The sequence below is a fragment of the Pollicipes pollicipes genome, unplaced genomic scaffold, assembly GCF_011947565.3.
Source record: "Pollicipes pollicipes isolate AB1234 unplaced genomic scaffold, Ppol_2.1 Scaffold_4219;HRSCAF=4965_pilon_pilon_pilon, whole genome shotgun sequence".
In the NCBI taxonomy this organism is placed as follows: Eukaryota; Metazoa; Arthropoda; class Thecostraca; order Pollicipedomorpha; family Pollicipedidae; genus Pollicipes; species Pollicipes pollicipes.
The window spans coordinates 24262620-24285521 of NW_023596448.1; the positions used below are offsets into that span (position 1 = coordinate 24262620).

General features: G+C 46.7%; 2 protein-coding genes and 1 long non-coding RNA gene across 4 annotated transcripts; 1 reads left to right on the top strand and 2 right to left on the bottom strand.

Moving 5' to 3' along the window:
- Positions 1 to 321: 321 nt before the first annotated feature.
- LOC119095827 (uncharacterized) lies at positions 322 to 1493 on the bottom strand. Its single transcript, XR_005093936.1, has 3 exons — positions 1407 to 1493; positions 941 to 1141; positions 322 to 727 (listed from the first exon to the last, which is right to left on the bottom strand). It is a non-coding gene; the product is annotated as an uncharacterized LOC119095827 (long non-coding RNA).
- Positions 1494 to 5651: 4158 nt separating this feature from the next.
- Positions 5652 to 21218, top strand: LOC119095033 (uncharacterized). Its single transcript, XM_037217936.1, has 3 exons — positions 5652 to 5680; positions 5880 to 6080; positions 21006 to 21218. Exons 2-3 carry the CDS (start codon positions 5892 to 5894, stop codon positions 21216 to 21218), a joined length of 402 nt encoding a protein of 133 aa, XP_037073831.1. The 5' UTR covers positions 5652 to 5680; positions 5880 to 5891.
- LOC119095823 (secreted protein C-like) lies at positions 8370 to 15697 on the bottom strand. Of its 2 annotated transcripts, XM_037218675.1 has the most exons (3): positions 15634 to 15697; positions 15165 to 15365; positions 8370 to 8668 (listed from the first exon to the last, which is right to left on the bottom strand). In XM_037218675.1, the coding sequence occupies exons 2-3, from the start codon at positions 15351 to 15353 to the stop codon at positions 8468 to 8470; spliced, it is 390 nt and encodes a 129-aa protein (XP_037074570.1). In that variant the 5' UTR covers positions 15354 to 15365; positions 15634 to 15697; the 3' UTR covers positions 8370 to 8467. The 2 variants fall into 2 exon arrangements, with proteins under 2 accessions (XP_037074570.1, XP_037074571.1); XM_037218676.1 differs by lacking the exons at positions 15165 to 15365; positions 15634 to 15697 and adding an exon at positions 8921 to 9114.
- Positions 21219 to 22902: the final 1684 nt, after the last annotated feature.

Consider the following 22902-nt stretch of genomic DNA (forward strand, 5'->3'; position numbering starts at 1 on the left):
CTACGAGCAACTCAGCAAGAATATACCTTCTACTTTAAATGGCATTGCTTAGGTCGTTTTAACTTACATGGCTGGCAACAGCGATACGCTTTTAACGGCCCCTTATGCAAGAAACGCATAGCATTCAGTGTTCTAGCCCGCGAGAGTTTAACAGAACTTCGCGAGGCCGTTGGCTCACATTGTGCTGCTGAATTATATTGCAATAATGGTGAACTCCAGCGATGATCGTGCTCAACTTTTGGATTCGGCTACATTAATGGACTTGGCTTTCGTTCATATGTGCAGTGTGCATTAGAAATACATGCTACCAAAAGGCGCCCATAATCAATGAAGTCAATTTATTTTAGCTGCAACGATGAAATACAAGCAAGATCATGGATGTGGTAACTATACGAAAGTCAGTACATCGGTTACGAACACTCATCTCTAATATGTCATAAGGTGCCACTTTGGTCGCGATACACAGGTCTTGCGCAATGCACAAATGCAAAACAGTTTCAGCGGCTATTAGTCTATTAAACTAACACTAGAAGAAGTTCGGCCTGCGGTACTGCCGCCGGAATTGACCGATCGGCCGCTGGTAACTTCCGCGAAGTCCACCACCGAACGTCTGCTGGTTGGAGACGGCGTTGGTGTTTGAGAACTCCTGGTTGCCAAACAGTCCCGAGGAAACAGCGTTGGTGGCGCTGGCGGAGTTGGAGCTTACAGCATTGCCTCGAGCAGAACCCTGAAACAACATGTTACTGCTGAAACTTTGCATTGATGAATTACGGTTGTGATGGGCGCACAATTGAGACATTGTATTTCTCAAACGCAGTAAATATATCACAGATGCTGCAGACGCAACCTAAGTTGTACCTTTCTATTCATGTTTAAAGAACACAATGCTGCAGCTTTTCCCGGTTTTCCCTAGATATGTATCCAGTACAGGCACACTTACTGAGGCGGTGGCGCTGACTTGCGTGATCCGGGAATTCTGGAAGGGACCACTGCTGACCCCAGACACCACATTGCCGGCGGCATTTCCGGTCGCCTGGCTGTTCTGACCAAACAGACGTCCCGGGAAAAAGCCCTGCGGCGACGCAGCGGCGCCAGCAACTACGCAGAGCAAGATGGCGACGGTCTTCATTGTTGGAGGGAGCTGGAAACGCGATGGCAGGTGATGAGAGCTGGCAATAAACATGCGTGGTATTCAAGAAACGTTTGTTTATTTTCGACAACAGGAAGCCGGCAGTGGATCCATGGAATTAACATAGATGATTGCTTCCAGATTCAACACTTTCATACTGAAAACGAGAAATTATGAACAGTTGATATAACATTTACCAAAAAGCTCCAGATCGGAGATGGTACGTGATCTGACTCCACAGGCTGCCCACGGCATCCAACGCTGCACGACCACTCACCGTAGAGAGATGATTTAGAAGGCAGGAGGGATGGAAGCTGTCTGAAGGTGGTCTTCTCCCACCCCGGCTTATATACGGTGAGCCAGGTTCGGGCCAGTCCCACCAGTGGATCTACGCATGAAATTCCCTGATCAGGTATGCCGTTGGCTGTTCGCAGAAGGCACCGGGGCTACCGACGAGTTTGATAGAGGTGCGCATGGCTAGTGTACTGTCACCATCGGTCGGGAAGAGGGACTTTCGGTGTATACGCGGCGACCCGAACGACAAAAAATCTATCCCGTCGACGTCATTCAAGACGCCATGGATAATAAAAGTAACATAGTTACTTAGCAACATAGTTGGTTGGAACTTCCATCATAACATAGTTAAGTTACTTCTGAAGCTTTTGTTTTTCGCAGCGAGCAGGAAGACAAAGATTCCACACGACACTTAGCAGAATTTCTGCTGGACTTGCAGAATCTTTTTTTCTTTCCTGATCTAAGTGGGCAGAAATGACTGTTCGTCCGCGGACGGTCATCGAACGCCCCCCGCGGGCCTGGGGGCGTTCGGCCGTAGCACCGGGGGCTGCTGTGGAGCGGCCCGCCGGGTCGCCGTACAGCGGGTGCTGTCAGCTGAGGCGGCAACTGCATCCGAGCTGCGTGCGGGAGAGTCTTCAGCTGCTAGAACCCCTGCTGAGGCGTCATCTGCGACGGGACTTTGGTTGGGGCACCGGGGGAGGCAAAGCGGTCAGCCGGGCAGTTGTCTGTCCAGCAGCTGCCTGCTGAGCCGCTGGCTGGCGAGGCTCCTTCGCCTTCCGGACTTCCTGCCGGGATAGGTCACGCAGATGAAACCAGCAAAACCGCCGGTTAGTGTCTAATGTAAGTAAACCCCAGGTTGTTGCCAAATAAAAAAGCCAAACTAATTCCCTGTATCTTGTGGGAATCTTAGTGGCTGCAGTCTAACCAAAACGTCAAATTAAAGTATTTTTCAAGTGGAAGTTTTTGTGTCATCTGTATTGTTCAATATGTAAGTGGCTTTTGCATTTTCTTAGTCACACCGCTACGGACACCCCTTAAATATCGTCAGTCAATCTTGACCAAGTGGCCTGGTACTAGTACCATTGCATATTGTGATTTTTTCGATTGTTCCGTCTACAGAGTTTTCCTTTTTTGAAACTTGTGCGCTCAGCGCCGCGGGCTGCTGCCGCTCAGACCACCGGCGGGCCAGGTCGTGCCGATATCTGTTTATGCTAGTTTTTGTTCTTTTTTGAGTGTGAAAAAAATGGTCTAGCAACTCGCGCATGTGTCTGGGTACCACACACGCTCATCGCTCTTTGTCTTATATAGAAACAGCTGATCACTATCAAGCCTCGTGCAGTTGGCATTCAGTGAGGTTTTCTGTTTTTCCAGCGCACGCAACGCACACACACACACACGCACGCACGCAAGCACACGCGCACACACACACACCTGTCCATGCGCGAGCGCACATGCACCCTTGCACCTATTTACTGTTGATGAAACCGTCTAAATCATGACTTAGCTCAGATCTATGTCTATAAACCACCGCGGTCTAGCGGAGCAGCATAAAAGACGAGATGTAAGTAACTTCGTAAAGAATTCTGGGTTTCACATCACATTTCTTCATGATACCCTCATGGTTGCACGCAACATTCCACTTTTCAACACGCCTCGGTATGGCAAAGGCTATCGTTCCTGTAAAGCATGAAAGAGCCGAGGAACTGCAATTTTGTATAAAAAACTGCGTGCATCACGAGCTGTTGCTTGAAAGATACTGTCCCAATGGGAACCTCATTGTCATAGGTTGTAAGATAAACTCGATATTTACACTTTCATTAGCATATATGGCTCGAACGAGGATGTCCCTGCGTTCTTTCAGTCAATTGATGCCGAGCTAGAAAGTGTCCCGCCGGCTAACACCGTAATTAGTGGCGACTTTAACTTCGTTATGAATCATAGACCGGGCTCAAATTACGTACATGAATAAACGTAAATGGAAAAACTCCATTTCCGGAAGTTGCCATTGCGTAAGCGAGCGACCTGCGAGCGACCAGTTGAAAGGGACCATTTATTTAATTACACCACAAGCAATGCGATTTAAACAGGCTATAGAGCAAATCATAACATAGAAACATTTAAACTAAAAGAACCTTAGTAACAAAGAGGACCAGGATCGTGGAAGTGCAATGATTCATTGTTAATAGATGGTAACTTTGTAGTGACCGTTAAATGGTGCACAAGTAATGTAATCAAGCAACATGCTGTTCCATTCTATGGCGAAACTTACTTGGAAAATCCGCTTAATTTCGAAAATGTCAAGTTCATAGTAGATATAGCTGTGTTAAAACACGCTGTTGCTGGTTCGAGGCGAAACCGTAAAATACTCTAAATGAGAACAAATCGTGAAAGAGAGCAATATCAGGTAATCGTCATCGAACTGAGCGGTTTACATAAAAGGTTCTCAACCACTAAATCAGAACAAGACGTTAACTTGAATACATACGCGCAAACCAACCAGGAGATCTTTAGGAAGCCGAAACTTCAAGGCGTAATAACCAGGTCTAGAGCAGCATGGCACGATCACGGTGAGAAAAACACATAGTATTTTCTATCTTTAGAAAAAAAGAAGTAAAACTCAAAAATATATTCAGTGTCTGAGTCTGGGCATCCAAATCATTAAAAATAAAGGGCAAATATTAAATGAATTCACATCTCACCTGTCATCAAAGTACCGCGAGAGAAGCGATGGGACGGACTGCTCCGCATGTTTAAAAAAGTACCCCTGCGCTTATCTGCGGGGATCAGCCAATGCTGGCTGAACCTGCGCTCATGCCCGTTACCCGTAATTTTCCAATTGCACCCTGGCCTGATCCGAAACTGTCCAGCTAATGCACCGAGTCACAAACTCAAAAGGGTTTTCGTACTAGCGACAGTCAACTTTTACTTTGCCGTGCTCATTGAAATAATGTTTGCTCCAGACCATTGCTCATGCATTTATGACCTGAATGGTAAAACTGGAGAAATTTGGCATTAATATCAAATTCAAAAGCATGGTCAAGTAAAACCTGTTGGCGTATTTGTGTAACACTCTCCGCAAGGGCTTAGGTCATTAGCTTAGGTTTCGCGACATTGAGCATAACGCTTCAAATGCATGAACCGTTAATGCTTCACAGCAGCCCACATGTCTATATCTGTGTTTGTTCCAGAAATCAGTCATCCTATAAAAATTCGCGTATCGTTTTTTCAGGATTGCCTTATCCGCGTCCAATGATGAAAAAGGACAAGGTGGACAATCTACCCGTAGCACATGTGGCTGTGCCCACATCCACACGCTACCAATTCTTAATATTGTGAAATGGGAGTTCTTATCCTGACGAAAATCGACAATGAGTTTACGAGATTGTGCAAAGGTAAAAGCAGCGCGAGCAGTAACATTTTTGAATATTTTTTGAAGTGTCTACCCGACATTTTGCACCATTGCACCTATACCAACACCCATATCACTAATTTTCCCCAAATTTGCTGGCAACGTAACCTGTCATACATTATGTATTGGTCGGTACCCACGATTTTATTCAACCAGTGAGGCCTTTTAATTTACGGCACAACCTTGTCTTTTGTATTTTATGACAAATGCGAATAAGAAAGTTGGCAGATTAAAACAAGCTGATGACAAATGATTGATAGATAGTGACCGATAAGACGGGCCAAGACCCTCAAAGGACCTCCTGCGGAAATGCTTTGATATAGGTTTAGACAAACCGATTATAAAACATAGTGAATGTCCTCAAGTAACAACAATAAACTTGTCTAATAAACGCTCGCAATGACCTGGTGTGTGCACTCCATATCATTGTGTTGCCCTGCTGGACGTTAAACATTGGTTTTCAAACGTATGAATCGTCATAACCTTACAGCAACGAGTTTTTTGACATTCATGGGCAACAGTAATTTGCAACGCAGACATCCATAAAGTGCGTATCCGCAAATACAGTCGCTGCAAGAGTAAACCAAGCTTCACTGAAGTGCAGGTACCGGGACTACTCCCGATGGGTGATGGTAAGCTGGTCCATGCGCACCTCTAGCGGAAGCCTTCGGCCGGGCCGTGCGTTTTCTCTATATGATCCGCGACACGCTCCGGTCAGGGAATCCCGCCTACACGCCCAATCAGTGGAACAGGCCCGAATCAGGCCCCTGGTATATAAGCCAGGTTGGGAGGAGGGCAGCTTCAGACACTTCCCACTTCTTCAGGACAGCACAACTACCTTTCCTCCGGTGAGTGATCCATATCCTAAAAACAGAAAACTCACAGCTTTGGAGTGGCCCGTCCCCCGAGTTCATCAGTTTTGAAATGGCGCGCTTACACCGACGTAAGTCATCCGGTCATTGGTGGTTGGCACGTCCACAATTATGTCTTGCACGCTTTCGACCGATGATAGTTTCCGCATCTTAACATCCGCCGTCACATTTCCAGTTCCCTTCAGAGATGAAGACCGTTGCCATCTTGCTCTGCGTGGCTGCTGCCGCCGCTGCATTGCCGCAGGGCTTCTTCCCAGGTGGTCTGTTTAGTCAGAACGGCCAGGCGACCGGCAGTGCCGCCGGCAATGTGGTGTCCGGGGTCAGCAGTGATCCCTTCCAGAACTCTCGGATCACACAAGTCAGCGCCACCGCCTCGGTAAGTGTCCCTGCTACTGGGTACATCGCTAGAGAGTGTTACAATAAGAGCTTCGGCGTAATGGTCTTTCAACAGATACGGACACTCCCTTAAATGTCATCCACGTCATCCGAGTTTTTACATCAGTCACAGGAGTCATTACTTTGGTTTTGCAAATGTGTATCTGCCGTTTCAGGGTTCAGCCAGAGGCAATGCTGTAAGCTCCAACGTCGCCAGCGCATCCAACGTCGTTTCCTCGGGGTTGTTTGGCAACCAGGAGTTCTCAAACACCAACGCCGTCTCCAACCAGCAGACGTTCGGTAGTGGACTTAGCGGAAGTTACCAGCAGCCGATCGGTCAATTCCGGCGGCAGTACCGCAGGCGGAACTTCTACTAATCATGATCTAGCTGGTCCAGCGTTCGGGGAGTTGTTAGGGCATCTGTTAATAGTGTGTAGCGATGTGCGTGTCACGGATAAAAGAGCATTCCGTTTGTAATAATTGCATTCGTACTCCTCGTCGTTTTCAAACTCACATGACCCTAATTGTGTTCCATTGTCATAGCATGAAATAAATGAACTATCTGACGAATTTGGATGTTTGGAGCTAACTGATCCCAGGCTAGCTGCAAACATAGGGGTGCCACTTCTATCTGCAGCAAGTATGTAAGAACGGCGCAGTATGTGCAAATATGTATGCAAGTATGTATGAATGGTGTAGAATGGCAAGTCTGTAAAAAGCAGTTGAAATGAGCCATTATTAAATGCTCGAACTAGTCTGCTTCAACGACACTTATACGATATAGTTTATTTCGCCCTCACTCCTTTTGACCAGACCTCGTTGGTCAATTTCAGTCATTCAGAATCGCATTTGTTGATATTCACCAGTGGCGATCTCGGGGCGATAGCAAGATCCATTCCGCTTTGAGATAGCATGCGGACTCTACAAAGAGCTAATTGAAGGTCGTGGCCTCATATGGCCGGTCAAATATTGCATTCACTATCGTTTGGTCATATTTTTCTGGTGCGGCTTGACGGGATCTGCCAAATGCCACCACCCTGTGGCTCTAGCGTGCTGAGTCTTGGAAGGGAGAGGTGATGGTTGTGCTGACATCCATATGAGCACTGCATGAAATGTTTTGTAGATATCACTTTAGGATCACAGTCCATGCCAAGCAAATTTTGCTACAAAGATGCTGACGACTGCAGCGGAGTAATTTTGGTTCAAGCAGTTCAATGGACAATTTTGTGACCCGACCTTACTTCGCAACGCCATGCCGTGATTTGGTCGATACCAGCCTAATCCTCCCATGACCCGCCTGCATTTGACTGCCCTTAGTAGGTCAAAGTTTTGAAAACTAACTTCTCAGACGTGAGCTCACTTAGTCGATCACTCTTGTGGTAAGATGTCCAGGACCAATGCTATATAGGCCACGGACGCGACAACGTCATTCGTTTTCGTCAGCTTGAAATCAGGAAGGAGTTGACAACTGTACAAGTAGTAGCTTGCTTTCCCTTACGTGTGTGCTGGGCTTCAAAAGCACTAGCAATACCATCAGGTTTAACAATGATGAAATCGTTGAAAAGGTAACCATCATATCAAGCCTGAACGAATCCTTTGCTCCAATTGCATCAGATCGGTTGCCTCATGCCAAATGTTTTTCTCTCATGTTCTTTGCTTCTGGCAATGGAAATAAGGTAAAACGCGAAGGCCATACCGACGAGGAACAATTCAGAGAACATACGGAGGACTATACAAAAGCGGACAGGCCAAACTTGTATTTATGCACCGGTATCATTAAATGCGAACTGTAAATGGGATCGAATGTAAACCGTTTCTGGTGTCGATTTGACCACCGACACATTCATTTTGGTAATAACCTATCAAGTGCCACCTTGCTAGTCAACAAGACACATCTGTCAATTATTCAAAGCACCACGGCAAACTAAATGCCTACTTTATCCACCAATCCTGAAACTCTCTTCACGAAGCGGGTGGCAACAATTTTGCTCCCCCTGCTTATAACTATTCAGTTATGACAGATGCATAGTGGTCTGTATCTTATCTTATCAGGGCTTTGAAAAATGTTAGCGAACGTTGATTCACATTGCTGTGCTCAAATGCTTCGTGCTAATGGGGAATCTATGAATCATTCGCGTGCGTGTTTTGCATCTCAGCTAGGTGTGGAAGTGTCTTTTCAATGCCCATAGCTGACACCAAAAATGCATGGTTTCAAAAGGCATCAGTTAGATATTGTGTATATTTGTTTATATTTATTGTGTATATTTCGTGAAGGTGAAACACAGCCATGATCATGCATCTAGTCATTATGCGAATGTCGATACATTATGTACGCGAGTAACATATATCCTGGCGACTTCCCGAACACTAGGCCAAGCTAGATCATGACTAGTAGAAGTTCCGCCTGCGGTACTGCCGCCGGAATTGACCGATCGGCCGCTGGTAACTTCCGCTAAGTCCACCACCGAACGTCTGCTGGTTGGAGACGGCGTTGGTGTTTGAGAACTCCTGGTTGCCGAACAGCCCCGAAGAAGCGACGTTGGAGGCGCTGGCGACGTTGGAGCTTACGGCGTTGCCACTGGCTGAGCCCTGAAACAACACGTGAGTTTTTATGTAAGATACAGCTGGCATACACCAATGGAGGTGATGACAACTATGTCAATTCAGATACTGTGATTCTTGGATTATGCAATTTCATCATAAGTGTCCTGAGGTTCAATCAACAGTATATCGTCCACAGCTACATGAAGAACATTATACCGACATTGCTTAGCTCAACCAGTCTACTGGGGCTAACTTCATGTAATCCCTAGTGGTATCACCAATAGCAGGTCAGCTTACCGAGGCGGTGGCGCTGACTTGCGTGATCCGAGAGTTCTGGAAGGGACCGCCGCTGACCCCGGACACCACATTGCCGGCGGCACTTCCGGTCGCCTGGCCGTTCTGACTGAATAAACCACCTGGGAAGAAGCCCTGCGGCAACGCAACGGCGCCAGCAACCAGGCAGAACAAGATGGCGGCGGTCTTCATTGTTGGATGGAGCTGAAAACGTGACGGCGGATCATAAGATGACGAAATTCACATGCATGTTTTCTGTAAGTCATTTCAGTGTCAAGCGATAAAGTACCATGCAATTACCGAATACACCACACGGTGCCTTTGTAAGCAATTTGATCGTTGCCAGGCATGCATTTATTTACGAGCAACACCAAGCGGCTTTAAGTCAGCAAAATCTCCATTCAAATTCGGGGAAAGTACGTCAGCTGACGTCATTGACCTCAACTGAGTTCATCGAGTCCTGCTCACTAGCCGTGAGGAGTTAGTGTGCTCAGCGGTAGAACGGAATAGCTTCTGAAGCTGCTCACACAATTTCCTGGCTTATATGCGACCAAACGGGTTTGGGGTGGTCCCACTGAACGGGCGTATACGTGGGATTCCCTAGCCAAGGTACGCCGCTGGCTGTTGGCGGAAGACTCGCTGTGCGGCCTTTGGCTCTGTTTAGAGGAGCGCATGGCTCATCCGTGGCGCCAGTCATTTCAGTGACTGAGGAGATGATGGCGGGGGTGTCGGGTCGAAATATTATATCATCTACCCATGGACCCGCGTCACTTGCTGCTGTCCCAATATGACATGTTTCGTGCTGTGTTTATGGTGACGATTCTAGTCACGAGCAAGGGCTTGTCGCGACGTGCTCGAGCACAACCTGAAACGTTGAGCTTGATTAATAAAGCAACGTGTTCTTTGCTAGCATCGTGAAACCAGCGCCAACCGAAATGTAAGAGTGAACATTGTGGTTGGATTTGGATGAGAAGAAGAACTTTGAGCTAGTAATGCCAACAAATATGAGCTTAAAGCACTGTTTCTGCATCAAGCCTTGCTCATCAATCATACGCACTCTGTAGCCTCGCGTTTGGGCCTCCCAGGCTCTTTTGCTCTTGCTGAAAACTTACTCTCATAGCCTTGATTACTGAAAACCAGAGCGTACTGTGAGTGATGTAATCAACGTTAAAAAAGCAGCACATACAGTAACATTTTGAAGCATTCTTTGGAAGCGTCTACCCGATATTTGCGCCATAGTGCTTATCGCATCACCCATATCAATCATTTTTCGAAAGCTGGGTCTAACTTAATCCGTTATACAAATTAGATTGGTATGTACCTATAATTTTACCCAACCAAAGAGTCTTTTATGCTGCGGTGCAACCTTCAATCAACATACGACAAATGCGTATAATAAATGTGTTCAGAGGACAGAAAGCTTATGACAAAGGAAACATTGATAAGGCATGCCAGCGGAGTTACACAATATAATGACGGACAATATTTTGGGATTAGCTTATGAAAACTTATTCAAAAGCATAGTGCTTGCTCTTATTTAAGATACAAACACCTTGTATTCACTTACAATTGCAAACGTAAAGCAGACAGTCCACAACCAAAGGAATTGATCTTTAAAAAAGGCGCCAGTTGATCTTTCCAACAATTTGCATCACAACCTTGCATTACGCAACAGCTGTAAAGGTGAAGAAGCCTTCTCTCACTCTCTAAGAACGCACACGGTATCTGGAGCCGACCAACGTGCGGCGAGCCGACGCATGACTGTGGAAGACCAACATCCGTCTTAAGCACACGACGGAGTCGTGATGATGGTCGAGTTGTGCACGGTGGTGATGTCCTGCTCATAGGCAGCGAATGCGTGGTGCGCGGTTTCAAACGGACGAGCAGTGGCGTAAGTTGTTCTCTGGGACTCAACCCGCAACTACTCGTGGGCCTTCGCTTAATACCTTTCCAATTGTGTGTGGTGTCTTTGGATGCATTCACCCACACTGCAGTGCAGAAGACGGGGAAGTCAAACTATCGAATGTTGGTGGAGAACATCAGCCCGTTTGAAAACGTGGGGAGAGCTGCAGTTTTGTTGCGGCTGCGACGTTTTGCTGCATATGCACACACCTCTGAAGGTGTTCCAAACACGGTAGTATATGTCCAACATTGTAAACATGCATGACACTCTAATCCATTCACCACGTGATGTGACGAACACATAGAATAGAAAACAGAAAGCAGATGCGATAAAATTGTTCTACTTGGCCTCGGGCATATGGATTCAATTTTTGCCGCACTTATCTAAAACCGGTGTGACTATAGGGTTGTATGGTGCAACTGTGCGGGTTGTGCGCCCTCGCCCTCGCTCTCTTCCGAGCTCTGTATCTGACTGGGTGTCGGGGGGCGTCACGTGACTGTGGGTCTTCCGATTCGCCCGGGGTCAAGGGTCGGCCGCTGAGGCGGCGGCAGGGACCCGAAGCTCGCAGGTGCCAGTCGGATTTTGGACGAGTCTAGGCGGATACATCGCTACGTTCTCTTACATGTCCTTCAACCACAGTCGTTTCAACTTTGCAGTTCAAAACGCCACACAAACTGTCCTTGACGCACTTTATCAAGGACTGTTGTTCATATACATGACCAACAGTCAACAACAGCGCACACCCGTCATCACATTACGTACCTGCAATGACAGTCGTCTATAAGAGCAAATTGAGCTTCATTGAAGTGTAGAGACCGGACCGGCGCCCGGTGGGTGGTGGTGAGCTCGACCATGCGCTCCTCTAACGGAACTCGTCGGCCGGATCGTGCGTTTTCTCCTTACGTCCCGCGACACGCTCCGGTCAGGGAATCCCGGGTACATGGCCATTCAGTGGGACTTGCCCGAATACGGCTTTTGGTATATAAGTCAGAATCGGAAGAGGGCAACTTCAAACACTTCCCAGCTCTTCTGTACAGCACAGCTACCTTTCCCCCGGTAAGTGACCAGTATGCTAAAAACGGATAACTTGCAGTTTTGGGGTGACCCGTCCACCGAGAGCATCAGTTTTGAAGTGGGACGCTTATACCGATATGAATCATCCGGTCAATGGTGTACATCAGCCATTATGTCTTGCACGCTTTCGACCGATGAGACAGTTCCCGCATCTTACCTTCCGCCATCACGTTTCCAGCTCCCTTCAAAGATGAAGACGGTCGCCATCTTGCTCTGCGTGGCTGCTGGCGCCGCTGCGTTGCCGCGGGGCATTTTCCCAGGTGGGCTGTTCAGTGAGAACGGCCAGGCGACCGGAAGTGCCGCCGGAAATGTGGTGACCGGGGTCAGCGGCGGACTCTTCCAGAACTCCCGGATCACGCAAGTCGGCGCCACTGCCTTGGTAAGTATGCCTGCTACCGGATCTACCGCTAGAAAGAGTCACAATAAAAGCTTCAGCTTAATGTTTTTTGATCAGGCATAGACCCTCTTGCTTTGCTTAAACGACTCCGTTATCTGGATGTCTACATCAGTTACAGGAGTCATCCATATACTCACGTTATGTTTGCTTGTAAATATCCATGTGGTGTTTCAGGGTTCAGCCAGCGGCAACGCCGTAAGCTCCAATGTCGCCAGCGCCTCCAACGTCGCTTCTTCGGGGCTGTTCGGCAACGAGGAGTTCTCAAACACCAACACCGTCTCCAACCAGCAGACGTTCGGTGGCAGACTTAGCGGAAGTTACCAGCGGCCGATCGGTCAATTCCGGCGGCAGTACCGCAGGCCGAACTTCTACTAGTCATGACCTAGCTGGCCCTGTGTTCGGGAAGTTGTTATGGTATCTGTTAATAGTGTGTAGCGATGTGTGTGTGTAGCGGATGAAGAACCATTCAGTTTGCAATAGTTGCATTCATACTCCTCGTCTTTTTCCAACTCACATGACCCTAGTTGTGTTCCATTGTCATAGCATGCAATAAATGAACCATCTGACGAATTTGGATGTTTGGAGCTATCTGATCCCAGGCTAGCTGCAAACATAGGGGTGCCACTTCTATCTGCAGCAAGTATGTAACAATGGCGCAGTATGTGCAAATATATATGAAAGTATGTATGAATGGTGTAGAATGGCAAGTATGTGAAAAGCAGCTGAAATGAGCCAGTATTAAATGGTCGGAATATTCTGTCTCATTTTCAACTGCTTCAACCACACTTGTACGATATGGTTTAATTCCTCCTCGCTCTTTTTGACCAAAGACCTCCTTAGTCAATTTCAATAATTCAGACTCGCATTTGTTGGTGTTCACGAGAGGCGATCTCGGGGAGATTTCTAAGATGCATCCAGCGCCATCTTTCTCAATGTCGAGGCATATTATTTTCTGAGATAACAGGCGGACTCTACAAAGTGCTAACTGAAGGTCATGGCCTCACATGACCGGTCAAATATCACGTTCACTATCGTTTAGTCATATCTTTCTGATGCGGCTTGACAAGAGCGGCCAAATGTCATTATCCTGTGGCTCCAGCGTGCTGGGTACCTGAAATGAAAGGTGATAGTTGTGCTGACATTTCTATAAGCACTGTATGAAATGTTCTGTAAATCTGACTCTGGGATCATAGTCGCTGCCAAGCAAATCTTGCTGCAAAGATGCTGACTACTGCAGCGGAGTAATTGCGGTTTAACAAGTTCGATGGATAATTTTGTGACCCGACGTTACCTTGTGACGTCATACCGTGATTTGGCCGATACCAGCCAGATCCGTCCGTGACCAGCCTGCATTTGACTGTCCTTAGAAGGCCAAATTTTTGAAAACTATTTTCTGGGACGCGAGCTCACTTTGTCGATCACTTTTGCCGTAAGATGTCCATGACTAATGCTATATAGGCCACGGACGCGACAACGCCTTCCGATTTGGTCAGTTTGAAACTAGGAAGGAGTTAACAACCGTACAATTAGTAACTTACTTTCCCTTACATGTGTATTGGGCTACAAAAGTTCTAGCAACGCCATCAGGTTTAACAATGATGAAATCGTTAAAAAGGTAACCATCATAACAGACCTGAACGAATCCTTTGGTCCAATTGCATCAGATCGGTTGCCTCATGTCAGTTGTTTTTATCTCATGTTCTTTGGTCCCGGCAATGGAAATAAGGTAAAACTCGAAGGCCATACCGACGAGGAACATTTCAGAGAACATACGGAGGACTATACAAAGGCGGACAGGCCAAACTTTTATTAATGTACCGATATCATTAAATGTGAACTGCAAATGGGATCGACTGTAGACCGCTTCTGGTGTCGATTTGACCACCGACACATTCATTTTGGTAATAACCTATCCAGTGCCACCTTGCTAGTCAACAGGACACATCTGTCAAATATTCAAAGCACCACGGCAAACTAAATGCCTAGTTTATCCACCAATCCTGAAACTCTCTTCACTAGGCGGGTGGCAACAATTTTGCTCCTCCTGCTTGTAACTATTCAGTTATGACAGATGCATAGTGGTCTGTATCTTATCTTATCAGGGCTTTGGAAAATGTTAGCGAACGTTGATTCACATTGCCATGCTCAAATGCTTTGTGCTAATGGGGAATCTAAGAGCCTTTTGTGTGCGTTTCTTGCATCTCAGTTGCATGGGTGAAAGTGATTTTTCACTGTCTCCAGCTGACACTAGAAATCTATGACTTCAAAAGGCGTCCTTCAAGTACTGTATATATTTCATCTCATGACGATGAAACACAACCATGATCATGAGTATAGCCACAATGCAAATGACGATACATCGCGTGCGCAAAGAACATATGCCTTAACAATATCCTGAACGCAGGGCGAGCTAGATCATGACTAGTAGAAGTTCGGCCTGCGGTACTGCCGCCGGAATTGACCGATCGGCCGCTGGTAACTTCCGCTAAGTCCACCACCGAACGTCTGCTGGTTGGAGGCGGCGTTGGTGTTTGAGAACTCCTGGTTGCCGAACAGCCTCGAGGAAGCGACGTTGGAGGCGCTGGCGACGTTGGAGCTTGCGGCGTTGCCACTGGCTGAGCCCTGAAACAACACGTGATTTTTTTGTAAGATACAGCTGGCATACACCAATGGAGGTGATGACATCTATGTCACTTCAGACACTGTGTTTCTTGAATTATGCAATTTCATCATAAGTGTCCTGAGGTTCAATCAGTAGTATATAGTCCACAGCTGCATGAAGAACATTATACCGACATTGCTTAGCTCAACCAGTCTACTGGGGCTAACTTCACATAATCCCTAGTGGTATCACCAATAGCAGGCACACTTACCGAGGCTGTGGCGCTGACTTGCGTGATCCGAGAGTTCTGGAAGGGACCACCGCTGACCCCGGTCACCACATTGCCGGCGGCACTTCCGGTCGCCTGACCGTTCTGACTGAATAAACCACCTGGGAAGAAGCCCTGCGGCAACGCAGCGGCGCCAGCAACCAGGCAGAACAAGATGGCAACGGTCTTCATTGTTGGATGGAGCTGGAAACGTTACGGCGGATCATAAGATGACGAAATTCACATGCATGTTTTCTGTAAGTCATTTCAGTGTCAAGCGATGAAGTACCATGCAAATACCGAATACACCACACGGTGCCTTTGTAAGCAATTTGATCGTTGCCAGGCTTGCATTTGTTTACGAGCAACACCAAGCGGCTTTAAGTCAGCAAAATCTCCATTCAAATTCGGGGAAAGTACGTCAGCTGACGTCATTGACCTCAAATGAGTTCATCGAGTCCTGCTCACTAACCGTGAGGAGTTAGTGTGCTCAGCGGTAGAACGGAATAGCTTCTGAAGCTGCTCACACAATTTCCTGGCTTATATGCGACCAAACGGGTTTGGGGTGGTCCCACTGAACGGGCGTATACGTGGGATTCCCTAGCCAAGGTACGCCGCTGGCTGTTGGCGGAAGACGCGCTGTGCGGCCTTTGGCTCTGTTTAGAGATGCGCATGGCTCATTCGTGGCGCCAGTCATTTCAGTGACAGAGGAGATGATGGCGGGGGTGTCGAGTCGAAATATTATATCATCTACCCATGGACCCGCGTCACTTGCTGCTGTCCCAATATGACATGTTTTATGCTGTGTTTATGGTCACGATTCTAGTCACGAGTAAGGGCTTGTTGCAACGTGCTCGAGCACAACCTGAAACGTTGAGCTTGATTAATGAAGCAACGTATTCTTTGCTAGCATCGTGAAACCAGCGCCTACCGAAATGTAAGAGTGAACATCGTGGTTGGATTTGGATGAGAAAAAGAACTTTGAGCTAGTAATGCCAACAAATATGAGCTTAAAGCACTGTTTCTGCATCAAGCCTTGCTCATCAATCATACGCACTCTGTAGCCTCGCGTTTGGGCTTCCCAGGCTCTTTTGCTCTTGCTGAAAACTTACTCTCATGGCCTTGATTACTGAAAACCAGAGCGTACTGTGAGTGATGTAATCAACGTTAAAAAAGCAGCACATACAGTAACATTTTGAAGCATTCTTTGGAAGTGTCTACCCGATGTTTACGCCATAGTGTTTATCGCATCACCCATATCAATCATTTTATCGAAAGCTAGATCTAACTCAATCCGTTATACAAATTAGATTGGTATGTACCCATAATTTTACCCAACCAAAGAGTCTTTTAAGTTGCGGTACAACCTTCAATCAACATACGACAAATGCTTATAATAAATTTGTACATAGGTCAGAAAGCTTTTGGCAAAGGAAACATTGATAAGGCATGCCAGCAGAGTTACACAATATAATGACGGACAATATTTTGGGATTAGCTTATGAAAACTTATTCAAAAGCATAGTGCTTGCTCTTATTTAAGATACAAACACCTTGTATTCACTTACAATTGCAAACGTAAAGCAGACAGTCCACAACCAAAGGAATTGATCTCTAAAAAAGGCGCCAGTTGATCTTTCCAACAATTTGCATCACAACCTTGCATAACGCAACAGCTGTAAAGGTGAAGAAGCCTTCTCTCACTCTCTAAGAACGCACACGGTAGCTGGAGCCGACCAACGTGCGGCGAGCCGACGCATGACTGTGGAAGACCAACATCCGTCTTAAGCACACGACGGAGTCGTGATGATGGTCGAGTTGTGCACGGTGGTGATGTCCTGCTCATAGGCAGCGAATGCGTGGTGCGCGGTTTCAAACGGACGAGCAGTGGCGTAAGTTGTTCTCTGGGACTCAACCCGCAACTACTCGTGGACCTTCGCTTAATACCTTTCCAATTGTGTGTGGTGTCTTTGGATGCATTCACCCACACTGCAGTGCAGAAGACGGGGAAGTCAAACTATCGAATGTTTGGTGGAGAACATCAGCCCGTTTGAAAACGTGGGGAGAGCTGCAGTTTTGTTGCGGCTGCGACGTTTTGCTGCATAGGCACACACCTCTGAAGGCATTCCAAACACGGTAGTATATGTCCAACATTGTAAACATGCATGACACTCTAATCCATTCACCACGTGATGTGACGAACACATAGAATAGAAAACAGAAAGCAGATGCGATAAAATTGTTCTACTTGGCCTCGGGCATATGGATTCAATTTTTGCCGCACTTATCTGAAAGCGGCGTGACTAAAGGGTTATGTGGTGTGATTGTGCGTGGTGTGCGCCCTCGTCCTCGCTGTCTTCCGAGCTCTGCATCTGACTGGGTGTCGGGGGGCGTCACGTGACTGTGGGTCTCTCGATTCGCCCGGGGTCAAGGGTCGGCCGCTGAGGCAGCGGCAGGGACCCGACGCTTGCAGGTGCCAGTCGGATTTTGGACGAGTCCAGGCAAATACATCGCTACGTTCTCTTACATGTCCTTCAACCACAGTCGTTTCAACTTTGCAGTTCAAAACGCCACACAAACTGTCCTTGACGCACTTTATCAAGGACTGTTGTTCATATACATGACCAACAGTCAACAACAGCGCACACCCGTCATCACATTACGTACCTGCAATGACAGTCGTCTATAAGAGCAAATTGAGCTTCATTGAAGTGTAGAGACCGGACCGGCGCGCGGTGGGTGGTGATGAACTGGTCCATGCGCTCCTCTAACGGAACTGGCCGGCCGGACCGTGCGTTTTCTCCTCACGTCCCGCGACAGGGTCCGGCCAGGGAATCCCGCGTACACGCCCAATCGGTGACACAGGCCCGAATCAGCTCCCTGGTATATAAGGCCGATGCATGATACATACATGTATATGGCTAGTCAAAGATCGCATTCACTTCTGTTTAGTCATGTATTTCTGATGCCGCTTGACGATAGCTGCCCAATGCCCGTACCCTGTGACTCTAGGTTGTTGAGTTCTGAAGATTACGCTGAAGGTTGTGCTGACATTTCTATGGGCACTGTATCACATGTCTTGTAGATATGATTGTGAGATCATGGTCCCCACCAAGCAAATATTGCTGGCAAGATCCTGACAGCTCCAGCAGAGTAATTTTGGTTCAGCCAGTTCGACGGATCATTTTGTGGCCCGACTGCATCTTGCTACGTAGTGTTATGATTCAGCTGATACCAGGCTGATACTTCCGTGACCAGCTGACAATCGATTGTATTGAGTAGGCCAAATTGGTGGAAACACTTCTGAGATGCGAGCTCACATAGTCGACGACTCTTGCGATCCGGTGTTCATGATTACTTCTATCTGAGCTGCGCAAGCGGAAACGTCTTTTCTTGCCGTCAGTTTGAGATAAGGAAGCAGGTAATAATCGTAAGAGAATTATCTTGTTTTCCTTTGCGTGCGTGTGTTAGCCTTCAAATGTACTAGCAGTGCTATCAGGCCTAAAATGACTAAATCAACAACTAGTCAACCATTTTATCAGACATTGCCGAATCCATTTCGCCATGTTGCACCAGAGCGGTTGCCTCATGCCCATCGCTTTTTTGGATGGTTTTATCTCCCGGTAGTGAAAATAATGTAAACTTTGAAGGCAATTCCATATCAATGGCAAACACCTATGTTAATATACTTGAGAGTAAAAAATAGCGGACAGACAGGGTGTGTTGGCATGCACATGAACTCACTTAATTCAAAAGTTTGAGGTTCCTATTGCACGACTTTCAGGTTAAATAAAGTCAAACAATGTCAAACTCCAGCTTGGTGTCCGAAGTGGCTCCATAACCTAAATGCATGTTCTAAGCAAAAGGTCACATCCTCATTTCGAACCAGTAGCCTTGTTGGACTTCTCGGAAATAATGGTGACCGAAATCATGCAAGAATACTTTGAGTTTTGCATTTGAATAGCCCACAAAGGTGACGCTAGGCAGTATGCCCCTAAAAACAAACGGTTGATCTGGGCCATTTTTGGTCAGTGAAATATTCTGACTCAAAAGATGTTCATGGAAGATGTATAATGCGGTCCTTTCTATCAATCAATTCGACATGAGCACTAGAAACTACCCCATGCAACAGCCCCTAATGTAATAGCACAGTTTGGTTTTGACCTTTGTCTGAATTTCGTACCTGACCCTCAGTCAATGTGATTTGCTTATTCAGGTGCTGTATTGGCCAATAAAGTATCTCAGAGATGTATGGTTTCGTGTAACACTCCGTTGTTGTATTAGATTGAGCGATTCCCTAGCAATTAACTTCGCTGAATCGATGCCTGATTTTGACCTGCCCTAGGTCAATGACTTTACAAGGTCAATCTAATTTTTCAGAAAAAATCAAGCTACACGCTATTCAATTGTGTATGAATATGCAAACTTTGGCATTTCAACACCTCGTCGTTCGGAAACCATTTTGGGAAAACCTTCGGACGTGTTAATTTGAACTTTACCAGAGCGTATGTTAAATGTTTTGTGGAGCACAGCAGTATGTGCAAAAACAAAAAACATGAGGTGGGCTGCAGTTGTGCTGCAGCAGCCACACTTGGCTGCCGAAGCGCACACCTCTGAACGTGTCCCAAACTAAGCAGTCTAAGCCCAAAATTATAACCATTAAGGACACCTTAATATTCTGAATCACTATAAGTGATTAAGAATATTAAAGTGTCCATTTACCACACCTTGCGACGAACAAATGTAAACGAAAGCAGAAAACTGTAATGCATCTGACTTAAGTCGCACTCATCTTAAAGCAGTCTGACTTCAGAATTGTTCAGCCATGGTTGGACCAAACTTGACAGTTTGAAACGCCACCGAAACGGTCCTTGACGCACGTTGTCAGTGACGATTGTTCGCATATATGAGCAACAGCCATTAACTCTGCAGACACGTCGTATCAATTGCGTATCTACGTATGTAAGTGACAATCATCTGTAAGAGAAAATTAGCTTCAATAAAGTGCAGGTATCGGGACTACTCCCGATGGGTGATGGTAAGCTGGTCCATGCGCACCTCTACCGGAAGCCTTCGGCCGGGCCGTGCGTTTTCTCCAAATGCTCTGCGACACGCTCCGGTCAGGGAATCCCGCGCACACGCCCAATCAGTGGAGCAGGCCCGAATCAGCTCCCTGGTATATAAGTCAGGTTGGGAGGAGGGCAGCTTCAGACACTTCCCAGCTTCTTCAGGACAGCACAGCTACCTTTCCTACTGTGAGTGACCCATATCCTAATAACATAAAACTCACAGCTTTAGAGTGACCCTTCCCCCAAGCACATTACTTTCGAAATGGCGCGTATACCGACATAAATCATCCAGTTAGTGGGGTTCGTACATCACCAATTATGTCGTGCACGCTTTCAACCGATGATAATTTCTGCATCTTACAATCCGCCGTCGCGTTTCCAGCTCCCTTCAGAGATGAAGACCGTCGCCATCTTGTTCTGCGTGGCTGCTGGAGCCGCTGCATTGCCGCAGGGCTTCTTCTCAGGTGGTCTGTTCAGTCAGAACGGTCAGGCGACCGGAAGTGCCGCCGGCAATGTGGTGTCCGGGGTCAGCGGCGGTCCCTTCCAGAGCTCTCGGATCACGCAAGTCAGCGCCACAGCCTCGGTAAGTGTGCCTGCTACCGGATCCACCGCTAAAAAGAGTCGCAATAAAAGATTCAGCTTAATGCTCGTTGATCAGGCACGGACCCTCCTGCTTTGCTTAAACGACCCCGTTATCTGGATGTCTACATCAGTTACAGGAGTCATTCATATACCCACGTTATGTTTGTTTGTTAATATCCATGTGTTGTTTCAGGGATCAGCCAATGACAACGCCGTAAGCTCCAACGTGGCCAGCGCCTCCAACGTCGCTTCTTCGGGGCTGTTCGGCAACCAGGAGTTCTCAAACACCAACGCCGTCTCCAACCAGCAGACGTTCGGTGGCGGACTTAGCGGAAGTTACCAGCGGCCGATCGGTCAACTTCCGGCGGCAGTACCGCAGGCCGAACTTCTACTAGTCATGACCTAGCTGGCCCTGTGTTCAGGAAGTTGTTATGGTATCTGTTAAAAGTGTGTAGCGATGTGTGTGTGTAGCGGATGAAGAACCATTCAGTATGCAATAGTTGCATTCATACTCCTCGTCGTTTTCAAACTCAGCATGACCTTAATTGTGTTCCATTGTCATAGCATGAAATAAATGAACCATCTGACGAATTTGGATATTTGGAGCTATCTGATCTCGGGCCAGCTGCAAACATGGAAGCACCGCTTCTATCTTTACCAAGTGCGTAGAAATGGCGTAGGATGTGCAAGCACGTATGCATGGCGTACAACGGCAAATATGTAAAAAATACAGTTGAAATGAGCCTATTATGAACTGCTCGAAATAGTCTGCTTTAACCACACTTGCACAATATAGTTTATTTTGCCCTCGCTCCTTTTGACCAAAGACCTCCTTGGACAATTTCATAGTCATTCAGGCTCGTGTGTGTGTGTGTGTTCACGAGGGGCGATCTCGGGGAGTTTTCCAGGAGCTAATCAACGCCATCTTCATCAATTTCAAGGCATTTTATTTTTTGAGAGAACAGCAAGACTCTACAAAGTGCTAATTGAAGGTCGTGGCCTCATATGACCTGTCAAATATCGCATCCACTATTGTTTAGTCATATCTTTCTGGTGCGACTTGACGAGAGCCGCCAAATGCCATTACCCTGTAGCTCTCTCTAGCGTGCTGAGTGTTGGAATTAAAGATGATGGTTGTGCTGACATCTCTAGTGAGCATTGTATCAAATGTTTTGTAGATATGACTTTGGGACCACAGTCCCTGCCAAGCAAATCTTGCTGCAAAGATCTTGGCCACTCCAGTGCGATAATTTCGATTTAAACAGTTCAATGGATCATTTTGCGACCCAACCTTTCTTTGTTACGTCATATCATGTCTTCGCCGATACCAGTCTGATCCTTCCGTAACCAGCCTGCATTTGACTGTCCTTAGGAGGCCAATTTTTTGAAAACTTACTTCTGGAACGTGAGCTCACTTAGTCGATCACTCTTGTGGTCAGATGCTCATGACTAATGCTACGTAGGCCACGGACGTGACAACGTCTTTCGTTTTCGTCAGCTTGAACTTAGGAAGGAGTTGACAACCGTACAAGTAGTAACTTGTTTTTCCTTACATGTATGTTGGGCTTGCAAAGTATTCGCAATGCCATCAGGTTTAGCAATGATGAAATCAATAAAAGGGTAATCATCATATCATACCTGGCCCAATCCATTTGGTCCAATTGCATAAGATCGGTTGCCTTATGCCAATTGTTTCCTCCCATGGTCTTTGTTCCTGGCAATGGAAATAAGGTAAAACTTGAATGCCACATCGACGTGAAACGTTTCATAGAACATAAAGAAGACAGGCCAAACTCGTATAGATCCACTGCTATTACTAAATGCGAACTGTTTATGATCTCTAAACGGGATCGACTGTAAAATAACTACCTAAACGAACTAAATGTCTAGCTTATCCACGGATCCTGAAACTGTTTTCACTAGGCGGGTGGTAACAATTTTATCTTCCTATTTATAACTATCCAGCTATGACAGATGCATAGTGATCTGTATCTTATCTTACCAGGGCTTCGAAAAATGCTAGCGAGCGTTGATTCACATTGCTGTGCTCAAATGCTTCGTGCTAATGGGGAATCTATGAATCATTCGCT